At 39.0% G+C, this 12632-nt stretch overlaps 1 protein-coding gene across 19 annotated transcripts in view; it reads left to right on the top strand.

The window, feature by feature from the left end:
• KMT2C (lysine methyltransferase 2C) overlaps positions 1-12632 on the top strand; it is a 335375-nt gene that overhangs the window by 317448 nt on the left and 5295 nt on the right. For 16 of the 19 annotated variants that reach the window (XM_073334588.1, XM_073334591.1, XM_073334595.1 and 13 more), the window contains 9 exons: positions 483-630; positions 2103-2281; positions 2376-2530; positions 2729-2981; positions 3826-3965; positions 4971-5078; positions 7768-8887; positions 11037-11173; positions 12363-12505. In XM_073334588.1, the coding sequence (XP_073190689.1) occupies positions 483-630; positions 2103-2281; positions 2376-2530; positions 2729-2981; positions 3826-3965; positions 4971-5078; positions 7768-8887; positions 11037-11173; positions 12363-12505 (2383 nt within the window). The remainder of the gene's footprint in view (positions 1-482; positions 631-2102; positions 2282-2375; positions 2531-2728; positions 2982-3825; positions 3966-4970; positions 5079-7767; positions 8888-11036; positions 11174-12362; positions 12506-12632) is intronic. The other 3 variants (XM_073334594.1, XM_073334605.1, XM_073334606.1) reach the window with 1 other exon arrangement.

Here is a 12632-nt window from a genome sequence, read left to right on the forward strand (position 1 = left end):
AGTTGTGCAGCTCAGCAAACTTTGAACATGCTTAGTAAACATTTTCAAATGCTCGTAACTTGGTCAAATCAAAATCAGTTTTCTATCAATAAGACTTTGCATTGTTGCCCTCCTGAGGATTTTTCATGACAGAATCTATCTTTCAAATTTCAGCCACTGGGTGCTGCAAAAGAGGAAGGCAGGGGGAAGGCTTAAAGGTTTTTTATAATGGGGAAAAATATTTTTTTCTTTCCTTGAAATCAAAAATCGCAGAACCATTAAGGCTCCAATTTTTCAACAGTTTTACCTACACACAGAAACCATCCATAAACAATTGAAACATGAAAAATGAAACATTTTGAGTTATGAGTGACTGAAAATAGAGTTAAAAACTGGTGTACAGCCTTAATTATATTAGAGTGCAGCCAGCACTCTCTTAAAACGTGTATCAGTAGGTAGAGAGAGACATATGCATGCTTGATTGCGCTGTGTTTTTGTTTCAGTTACCAAAGCGCTTGGGCCAAAACAGTTCCAGTTACCTTTCAGACCACAGGATGATTTGTTAGCAAGAGCTATGGCTCAGGGCCCTAAAACTGTGGATGTTCCTGCTTCACTTCCAACACCACCTCATAACAATCAGGAAGAATTAAGGTAGGTTTTTTCCCCTTAAATATTAAGTTTACTTGTTTTGGCCCAGATCCTTCCACCCTGTGCAAGCCCAAGTAAATTGGAGATCCATAGGGGTGTTAGAGAAGGGAATGCACCCTCCCCCAACCACACCAGGATGAGAAGAAAATGGCATTATTTGTACTAGGTATCTCTCAGTATTCCCTGTCTGAGATTTTTGTGCCACTAAAAGGAAGACTTTTGCTGTTGCTAGACTGTATGTCTTATTCAGCTGTCAAATATTCATTATTTTGCTCTACCAAAAATGGAAACAAGTTACAGAAACTAATCAGGTTCTCACAGCAGCACAACAATTGTATTAATATCAATGGCTACACAGGGTTGTTTTGGGCAGTGGATCCACAAAGTCATAAATCCCACTGTTCATGTCCACACGCTACCCCCAAAACTCCCCTGCCTTGTAGGCACAGATTGAATCACTGTGGAGAGGTGCTCCAAGGTGCACAGCAGGACTCTCTACAAAGACTTCGCTCCCTCTCTTTCTCAAGCTTATTGGAAGCACAACAAGTTTGAGGCACTACAGCTGTTAGATGTATGAGAGAGGATGGTCCAGTGATGAGTTCACTCGCCTGGGACTTGGGACACCTGGATTCAGTTCCCCGCTCCACCACAGACTTTGTGTGACCTTGGAGAAATCACTTAATCTGTCTTTGCGTCACATCCCCATCTTTGTAATGGGGATAATAGTACTTACCTGCCTTACAGGAGTGCTTGAGGATGAGTGCAGATTAAAGATTTATGGCACTATGGTTATGCAAGCCATGGTGGATGGATTTTATAAATCCAGTAGGGGAAGGCTGTGGGCCATTCAATATGACATGTATTTTGAACACGTTCTAGAAGTTTAAATTTATGATAAGCTCAAGCATTGTGCACCCAAGTGTGTGGCCATCGAACCTTGTGAAATCCTTCCTCATGTTGCACCTGTGAAGAATGGGCTATCTAGCATCTACTAGATGTTCAAGAGCAGAATAGTGGCTTTATCATCTACATCTACAGCAAATCTGCCGAGTTAAAAGTATCTCAGATTCTAGATCATTGTTGCCTTTAGTTTGGGAGGGAAGAAGATAATTAAAAACAAGTTTGGTGTTAATAGACAAGTTTAGTTCTGTTTGTCACTGATTTTCATGTTCATGAGATGAATAAGTGACTGCAGAGGAAGTACAACTGTATCAGGTAAGAATGAGAATATCCAATATCCAGCAAACACAGATGAAGTGTATTGGTTGGTGAACTATTGGGTAGGACAGTTCTATGGGGCATAGCTTGATTAACATCACAATTTTGTTGTCTGTTTTTCCCAAAGGGCTAATTTTATCTTGAAGTAAGGTGGGATGCCACAAAAATTGTTGCCAGCAACCAAAAATTCACCCACTACCTTCACTTAATTTTTGTACAAGGCATTTTCAAAAGATGCAGTTTGTTTTTTCTCCCAGGGTTCAAGATCACTGTGATGACCGGGACACTCCTGACAGCTTTGTTCCCTCTTCCTCTCCTGAAAGCGTTGTGGGAATGGAAGTAAGTAGGTATCCAGATTTGTCTCTGGTAAAGGAAGAGAACCCAGAGCCTGTACCATCCCCCATCATTCCAATCCTACCCAGCAGTACTGGAAAAGGTAAGAGTAATACTTATGTTATGTACTTATTGCTAGTTTCTATCCATTCAAAATCATACAGCTTAACCTCATATATATTTTATTTCATTTTAAGGTTCAGAAGCAAAAAGGAACTATGTAAAATCAGAACATAGTTCAGGAACTTTACCTAGTTCTGGCTTCTTTGGCTCTCAGCTTGGGCCATCCCAAAATGGTCTGAAATCTGGCCTTATATCTGTAGCAATTACTTTACATCCCACAGCTGCAGAGGTAAGGGAAATAAACTTCAATGATTTATATGTGAACTCTAGCATGGTGTTTATGTAGCATATTATATAAAATAATGACTATTCAGTTTAATTTGAATGCGGGCTACTATAGTATGGCAGCTCTTGTAATCTGGTAATTGATATCCTTAGTTTACTTCCTGTAGTTGATAAAAACAGAGATTTATTTTTGTTGTTTTAGAATATTAGTAGCGTTGTGGCTGCATTTTCCAATCTTCTGCACGTCAGAATTCCCAACAGTTATGAAGTTAGTAATGCCCCAGATGTTCCATCCTCTATGGGAATGTTAAACAGTCACAGAATGAATCCGGCTATGGAATACAGACAGCACTTATTACTTCATGGTCCTCCGGCAGGATCCATGGGCCCTACCAGACTAATAGGGTCTTATGGACTGAAGCAACCTAATATGCCATTTCCTCCAAACAGCAACGGTGAGTTAGTTTATATCTAGTTCTTGTAATTATTAGTTTTGCATTTTTAATCATGTTGGCGTTGGAGAATTTTCAGCCCTATAAACTCAAACTCTAGACTTAGATTCATAGAAGGTTAGGGTTGGAAGTGACCTCAGGAGGTCATCTAGTCCAACCCCCTGCTTGAAGCAGGACCAATCCCCAATTTTTGCTCCAGATCCCTAAATGGCCCCCTCAAGGATTGAACTCACAACCCTGGGTTTAGCAGGCCAATGCTCAAACCACTGAGCTATCCCTCTCCCCCAACTAGGGACTTAACTAGTTGAGTCTTGTTTTTAATAATACTGTCTCTTATACAAGCAGCACACATGTACCTGTGCACTAGGTTCCTGATGTTCTCAGAGACTAATGGAAATCAAAGATCGAAAACACCTGTGATATTATCTTGTCCATCTCGCTGCCAGTGTGGGATTGTTTCCAACAGTATTCTCAGGTTTTCTGTCCTGTCTAATTTTAAATTACTCTAATGGTGTGTCTTTCACCACTTTGGGAGATTATTCCTCCATTGGAAAATTTGTACATAGAAATTTAAATATATTAATACTCCTATTTTATTCTGATTTATTTATTCATCTCATATTATATAATCTCTTTTTGCCTTATTATTCAAACCAGAACTACACAAGATTTGTGTCTGATTTAAGAAAAAACGCCCCATCTGTATTTATCTTAAAGCTTGCCGAACACTTGTCTAGGAGGATGGAGTCCCACTATTAACCTGCCGAAGATTACTGCCACTTCAGCACACACTTCATTCAGGAGTGTCTTGATGGTATTTTCTAACAGATTTGTCTGGATTTTTTAGGTCTAGCCGGTTATAAAGATCACAATCAAAATATTGCAGAAGGCTCAGCACTGAGACCTCAGTGGTGTTCTCATTGTAAAGTGGTAGTTCTTGGTAGTGGAGTGCGGAAGTCTTTCAAAGATCTGTCTTTCCTTAAACAGGTACTGTCATGGAAAGTGATATTTAGGTTTTTTTTATCATAATTTTCAGTCAGCAAATGAAACCAGCAAACAATTTCAGAAATACTGCTTATATGAATATTTCAGTCAGTTTACTTAAATAGGTTCCAGTGTATAATGTGGAACAGCTATTTAAATGTTGCTACCATGATGTATCAGTTTGGACTGTAACTTTGGGCTGTTATCTGCCACTATTGGAAGAGTGACTCTGAAACCATTGCAGAGTAATAATACTTTATATTTTCAAGCAGAAGGGAGTTAATCACATTTAAATCTTGTTTTTGTATATTTTCTGCTGTTTCTTTCTTGTGGTAAGGGGGAAAAAAACAAATGTCCCTCCTGGATCTCCATTCCTGTATGCAACCAAATGTCCCTGCTGGATCTCCATTCCTGTATGCAAATATTAAAATATTTGCACCAGTATGAATTCTGGAAAAGGATGCATCTGACCTGCAACAAAAATACCATCACCATTTATCTAAATAATGAAATCATATGATTGCTATGTAATAGAGCTTTATAGTTAAAGCTATACATAAAGTGTATGAACACCCATGCAAAACACCACGGATCAGATTTTTCACAGAATTTAGGTACCTAACTCCCATTGACTTCAGTGGGAGTTAGGCATCTAAATACATTAAAAAATCTGGGCCTGAATCCACAGCAACATTTTACAGATCACCACTTGATGATAAAGTTGTGTGATCTATCTTTGACCAGCCTGAAACAGGAAGAGCTTCTGTGGTTCAAAGATAAAAGAAAAATGCCCTATAGAAATACTGTCTTAAGTAAAATTCAGATGAGCATACAATAGAGAATTCTTTGCATTGATTCTAATGCACTTCTGTTGGTGGCATAAGATGCTGAAGAGTAAGGCCACTGGTGGTTTTAACTTTAAATTTCCATAGTTTATATTTGTATTACAATAGTGTCAATTCTAGTCCCTTGAATGGGCTCATAACAATCTTTGGCTTTGATTCCCAGGGTTCCCGAGAGATCTCTGATAGAGTGGAAAAGGATGTTGTCTTCTGTAGCAACAACTGCTTTGTTCTTTATTCAGCAGCTGTGCAAGCAAAAAATTCAGAGAGCAAGGTAAGTACCAATTAGCAATTATTGCTGTTACTTCTCTAATAAAATAGAAAAATTTCCTAAGTAAAGATCTTGGGCCAAGGGTTCTTGGCATACTTAGTATTTATAATACCATAAACTGTTATGCTTTAATGGCGTTTAAGTGTGAGTCCGTGCTACAGTAGGATATTGAAATTCTGAAGCAGCAAAGGATCAGGAATAAAAATCAAAATCCATATTTACAGAAAATTAAACCTAGGAGAAATGCATGGCAGAGCATTAGCAGTCTTTTCCTGACAGAGCTTTATGGCCGAATCTCTGACTCTCATTGAAATCAGTGGGAGGCTTTCTGTTGAGTTGATGAACATTGCATCAAACCTTAAGTGTATTCCTTTATTTTCTGCATTTTCATTTGCTTTGTGCGCAGTAAGAAATCATTAGCAACTGTACAAAAAATAACTGAACAGGGAGATTGCAGGAACACTTTACTTTCTTGACACAAAAGGTAGGAAGTATAATAATCTCCACTGTCTTTTCATTTGGCCGCAATGGCTATTTTAAAGAAATAATTACCAAAATATTAATTGATGAAGACTGTGGTGAATGACAATGAAAGAAAAAAGTAGTTTATAATTACTGAACTAGCCATTTTATATAGTGTTTTAAGAAACATGCTTGGTTGAAAATGTGATCATGCCAGGAGTTTTTCACATGTGTATTCCAGGATGACAAGAACATGTAGTTGGAACTGAATTTCATCCTTTCAGTCTCCCCTGTTGTAAACAGCGAAAAGAATCCGTTTTCTGTTCGTGGACCCTAGTAAGGGTACACAGCAGCTTATAGTAGCAGCGCAGCACCTCTCAGGAGACAGACTTCCTTGTCTTGTCCTATTCTATTTAGTTTGGAGGGAAGAAAACAAGATGCTTGTGGATGAGTTCCCTTGCTGCAGATATATATCAGTACATCACCAAGCACACTGTTAGGGCTTAAAAATCTCAATTTAAAGTAATGATAATACGCTTTGCAAGAAAAATCTTACAACAAGAAGGATCTGATCTAACTCCATTGAAATAAATGAGTTTTTCCATTGACTTCAATCAGAGTTGGATCAGACCCCTAACTCTTGGATGTGAAGAGTAGAAAAGTACAGTTTAACTTTAATTTCAGTGTACTTTTCCTTGAATAAACCAGGTAGTTGGAGATCTTTACTCACTCCCCCCAACACCCCAAGGAAGGCAAAACCACTCATTTTTAAAAAAAAAAATCCCTGTAGTCAGTCTTGTGGGGAGAAAGTATAATCAGAAAAAAATTCCCTCCTGACCCACAAAAACACAGTCTGAAGCATAGAACTAACTAAATAATCCTTTAATTTATTAAATTCCATAGTTATCTAGGTTTTGCTGACTACATTAATAGTGTTTGACTCCACCTCTTCAAATAGAAGTTTATTCAAGTCTTCAGCACACTCCCTAAAAGAATATCTTCTTAAATTCTTTGGGCATGTGTTCCCTTTTTAATGTACATTTTCAATATATCCCCAAATTCTTTTTTATTCAACACCCTAAAATAGATTATTTAGATTAATTTGACAATAACTTTAATTAAAACACTTTATAGAGCTTCAGTCACGTCATGGTAAAATTGTCTTCTCTCAAGACTTAAGCATTTGCTTCAAGGTTAAGCTCCTTCAGATCACTTATCGGTTTAGTTGGCCTAATGCTTATTCTTTTTCCAGTTCTTTTTTCAAAAAAGGTGGATGAAACTGGATACTGTACTTCAAATATCATTTAATCAGTGCTCTATAGTGTGTTTGCATAGTATCTATAGACTTACTCTATAACATGCTCTCCTCGGTATAAGCCAGCACTCTGTTTGCCTTTTTATTGTTGCTGCAAACTGGATGGAGAATATAAATATTGGGTTTATCAGTATGTCCAGATCCTTTTTCTCTACCCTAGTAATTAGTTCAATACTAGTTGAATTGTACTTATCTTGGACATTATTTCTACCCAAGTGCATCACTTTATTCTTAAACAATTAAATTTCATATTCTGCCTCTGCATCTTTTCATTTAGTTAGTTTTTCAAGATGACCCTAAAAAACACATCAGTCTCTCTGAGTCCTAATCCTGCCCCTATTTTGAAATCCATCTGCAAATGTAGAACTTGTTATATAATTTGACCTTTTTCTTTTTTAATAGTGTATTTGTCCTTGAAGGATTCCACTCCTCACCAACTTCCATGAAAAATACAGTCCTTTAATTCCCAGCATTTATCTTTCTCTGCCATCTATTACTAGTTCCTTATCTGTTAATAATTTATCTCCTGACCCATATTTAGAGATTTTTATATAACTTTGTCTGAAGCTTCCTAAAAATAAAGATGATGTAAATCTATTGGGTGCCGCAATCTAAACTTGCTATTTCGTTTTTAAAAATGTCGAGAAAGAGGAGAGGACCCATACTCTGGACTTACTGGAGCAAAAGTAAAGCTGCAAAATTATTAAAATACTGCTCTGTGAGCAACACAAGCCATGGTACCAATGAATCAAGATAACTTATTTTGTCCTATGACACAACAATCTGACAAATTACCTCATATGCTCTAAACTCACCCCTTCCTTCTCTTCAGTCTGACCTGAAAACATTATTGGGGATATTTGTTGTTCAATTTGTAATGCATTTTTAAGAGGCTTTTTTCTATTTATTTCTCAGGACTCAATTCCATCTTTCCCACAGTCACTGATGAAAGAAATGCCACCTAAAGCATTCCATCAGTACAGCAACAACATCTCCACTTTAGATGTACATTGTCTCCCCCAGCTGCAGGAAAAAGTTTCTCCGCCTTCATCACCCCCTATCACGTTCCCTCCTGCATTTGAAGCAGCCAAGGTAGAGGCAAAGTCAGATGAGCTTAAAGTAACAGTGAAGCTAAAACCTAGATTAAAAACAATACACAGTAGCCTTGATGATTGTCGACCTCTAAGTAAGAAATGGAGAGGAATGAAATGGAAAAAATGGAACATTCAGGTTGTGATTCCTAAAGGATCATTCAAACCCCCCGGTGAAGAGGAGATAGATGAGTTTCTCAAGAAACTGGGCACAACCCTTAAACCTGACCCTGTGCCTAAAGACTACAGAAAATGTTGCTTCTGTCATGAAGAGGGTGATGGACTAACAGATGGACCAGCAAGGCTTCTTAACCTTGACTTAGACCTTTGGGTCCATTTGAACTGTGCTCTTTGGTCTACAGAGGTCTATGAGACACAGGCTGGTGCCTTAATTAACGTGGAACTAGCACTGCGAAGAGGCTTGCAAATGAAATGCATGTTCTGTCACAAAATGGGCGCCACCAGCAGTTGTCACAGGTTAAGATGCACCAATATTTATCACTTTACCTGTGCCATTAAAGCACAATGCATGTTTTTTAAAGACAAAACCATGCTTTGCCCCATGCACAAACCAAAGGGAGCTCATGAACAAGAACTTAGTTACTTTGCAGTTTTCAGGAGGGTCTACGTTCAGCGTGATGAGGTGCGGCAAATTGCTAGTATAGTACAGCGGGGAGAACGTGAGCACACTTTCCGTGTAGGAAGCCTGATCTTCCACACTATTGGTCAGCTGCTGCCGCAACAGATGCAGGCATTCCACTCTTCGAAAGCTCTTTTCCCTGTTGGATATGAGGCCAGCCGATTGTATTGGAGCATGCGATATGCAAACAGGCGCTGTCGGTATCTGTGCTCTATTGAGGAGAAGGATGGCTTTCCAGTGTTCGTGATCAGGATTGTTGAGCAAGGTCATGATGATCTGGTTCTTACTGATTCAACACCGAAAGGTAAACCAGAATTATGTAAACTCAACAGAAGGCTTTCATGACTATACAGTTTCCTTTTACATCATATGTACAGTAAATGTTTCAGATAAATATTGCATGCACTTGTTTTCCTGCATACCTTTCTTGTTTTGTTTCTATTTCATGCTCAGTAATGTGAGACTTGGGTTTCACAATTTCAACTTCCATTGTAGAATCGAAAAATTATTTATCTGGTGCCTAATCATTTGCTAATTCTACTGCGTGATGTAATCTCTATACCAATGTTCCAAGGCTGTACTTCCAGCACTGTGAGCTGTACTATACTTATCCAGTATTGTGCATTTCAAAGATGAAACTTCTGAGATGCAATAGTGATGGGGGCTGTAGAATAACCATCCTAGACAGATAAAACAATAATGTGCACTACAAATAAAATGAGGAAGAAAGGATACTTGCAACAAGCTCAGAAAGAAGCCAAAACAATAAACATGACATTGGACAAAATAAAAAAAAATATTTTGTGTGTATTTCTGCTCTGAAAAGTGGCTTTCTAAATATGACCTTTTGCGGTTTTATTTTCATTCTGGCTCAATGATCTCCAGATCAGACGTGTTCAAGCTACAAGTGAAAAGATCTTTTTTTCCAGCTGCCAGCTGTGCAAACACAGCCTAGGCTCTGAGAGCCAAGCTGATTTCTTTCTCACACATAACACCTGCTATTTACACCTGTGCAACCCCATTATTGTCAATTATGCCTGCAGTAGCTTGCACAGACATAACCAGCTCCAACTTACTAAACTGTTCTGTACATGGTTTACGAATTGTAATAGAATCCAGCTCACTCAGTCTTAGCTGTGTTAGCTTTGCAGGGCTAACATGAATATTTTTGTCACTGAAGTAGAATGGAGTCTGAATACGCGCACACATCTGTCAAATTACAAAGATGTTTTTTACATAGTCTCTTTTCGGAGTAGACCCATACTTGAAAGTATGTTTAGCCAGCTCAGCAGTATTCTACTAGTCATGGATCCATCTCCTGGTTTTAGTCACTTTCTGGGCATGGAGGCACTAGAAGTAAGCAGTGCACTCAGACCCTGATGAAAATAAAAATATCTTGTGGTGTTCAACAGAGACCCATTTAACTAATTGTTCAGTGGCATTGTCAAGCTATGAAGGGAGCATGATTCACTGCTCTTGAACTGCTGTGCAGAATCCCAAGTGGGGTGGTGAATGTCAGAGAAAACTGATGGATTTTTAAGGCTCTGACTGACCTCCAAGGACCCCTTTGGGCTCAGATGATAGTGATGAGAATTGGCTGGATAGAAGAATGGGGGCATGTTTGTCATCTGTGTGATTGGTGACATCAGGGATCTTGGAGGTTATGGGATCCTTGAGCTGAAAGAATCCTTGCTAATTGCCACCACCGCTATGTCCTACCTTCACCATTAGCCAAATGTGCATCCATCTTATGGGTTGAAGATGCACTCTCTAGTCTATTAACACCTCTCCTGAAAACTTGCGAGAGGGTCCTAGCAAACTGACTAAAGTTGCTCTCTTCAGCTAAGCATGCTGTCTCTACAGCATCCCAAGCAATTCTTGGGTGGTGAGAAAGGAACTGAGCTGGAGTCTCAAACTCAGATCTTTGATTCCCTCCATAACAACATATTATACCACCATGAGACATCTGGGTCAGGAAGAGAGAAAAAATCATCAACTTAAGGAAGTGGAAAATTCCATTTATTTAAGGAAAGTTTATTTATTTTGTGGTCATTTTTAAAATGTTTAGCAGGAGAAACTTAGCTGCCTGATTACATGAGTAGGAATTTGTAATATGGAATTAGTGATGTAAAAGTTTTTATCCAGTGCTCAAGTGTTTGTCACATTCTTCAAAATCAAGAGAAGTATAATAGAGACACAACACTGTCTGAGAGTACTCAGCACAACATAACTACCCAAATGAGTCTCCATTTCAGACTTTAACACCGTGGTGAAGTGGGATATTTTATTTCATTAAGTTGTTCCCTTTAGATATAAAATCAACTATCTGGTACTCTGTGGCCTTTTTCATTATAGGTGTCCTACTCCAATTTCCTTACTTGTTAGGTATAACTGCAGTGTCTGTGGGCTTTCTTTATTTGCTCATTATAATCTTTTTCCATGTGGTCATGTAGGTGTGTGGGATAAAATCTTGGAGCCTGTTGCATCTGTTAGAAAAGAATCTGAAATGCTACAGCTCTTTCCTGGATATTTGAAGGGTGAAGACCTCTTTGGTTTGACAGTCTCTGCCGTGGCAAGAATTGCTGAATCAGTGAGTTCATTGCTGCAACAATTCGGGACTCTTACTCTAATTAAAGGTTTACAACAATTTAGAACATCCCAGATGAAAATGATACATTTATCACATACATATTTGTGAAGCTTCTGCAATTGTGAAACAGGCCACAGGGGCCCTTGGAGTGTCTGCGGGGAGGGAAATTCCACATGGCAGCGTCAACCTTCCCTCCACCTGGGAGCCTGTTGGGTGCCTGTGCTAGCCAAAGAGTGGGTGGAGCTACTCCAAGAAAGGATTAGCAGAGTGGCCAGAGACCGAATGATTTGGTGCAGCCTCAGCCAGCAGGCCTGCAGTCCCCAGGGGACACCAAAGTTACCCTCTCCCAACCTAACCGCTGGCGGAGTGTGCGCAGTTGGGGAGATCCAGCCTGCACTTCCCCCAGGTGATTAACCCTAATACGAAGAGGTTCCATTTGATTCTTCATTTGGAGTTCTGTTTTGTTCCGTTGAGAACATGAAAGGTTGTAGCAAATAAATGTGCTGCATGTAACACACAAGAGTTACTGGATCAATCACACACACACAGCAGAAGGTGTGAGAAAGTAAGATTCCTTTTTTCCTCCACCTTCTTACGCTTTACATACATTTTCAGGAAAGAAGAACCTAAAAATCCAAAAACTGAACATTTGAAAGCCAAAATTTTGTGATTTCCAAAACCAAACCAAAGCATTAAGCTGACCTAAAACAAAAAATGTTTTGAAATTTCCCGTGGAAAAATCAAAATTTGTCATTAAAATTGAAATTTCCTCATTGTGTGGTGAGATAATTTTCTGAACAAAAACTTTCTACCATCTTTACTCATAACGCACACCCGAAAAATAGTGCATTACAGGGGAAGTGTCTGCTGTGATATGGAAGCATGCCACACCCTGCTCTCACCACGTGTTCTTTAGAGAAAATTAGCCAGGAGGAAAAGGGAGTTTTGCTAGGACTCAGTGTCTCTCTCCATATTTCTATGTTTGCAAATTAGTTAGTCTGATGGAATATAGATAAGAGTCAAAACAGCTTTTTGTCAAGGAAATGCTACTGAAGGTTTATCAGAAAGCAGTGTCAAGTCTTAAGTCTGAGCAACTGTGAGCGCTTTGCCTGTGCCATGTTTAAAAAGACAGACTACTGTGTGGATGTTTTTCTGATGTGTTAACATGTGATTACTTTGTTTCTTACAGCTTCCTGGGGTTGAGGGTTGTGAGAACTACACTTTCCGATATGGCCGAAACCCTTTAATGGAACTTCCTCTTGCCATCAACCCCACAGGCTGTGCCCGTGCTGAGCCTAAAATGAGTACCCATGTCAAGAGGTTTGTGTTAAGGTATTTTGTTTTAACTTCACATAGTACAGCCCAGGGTTTATAGGCTGCTTAGGGTTATTTGTGCTTTTGTCTGCTGCTTACAAACCCTGTTGTCTTTGGCTGTGTATGTGCATGCCCGAATCAAAGG

The sequence above is a fragment of the Lepidochelys kempii genome, chromosome 2 (genome assembly GCF_965140265.1).
Source record: "Lepidochelys kempii isolate rLepKem1 chromosome 2, rLepKem1.hap2, whole genome shotgun sequence".
NCBI lineage: Eukaryota > Metazoa > Chordata > Testudines > Cheloniidae > Lepidochelys > Lepidochelys kempii.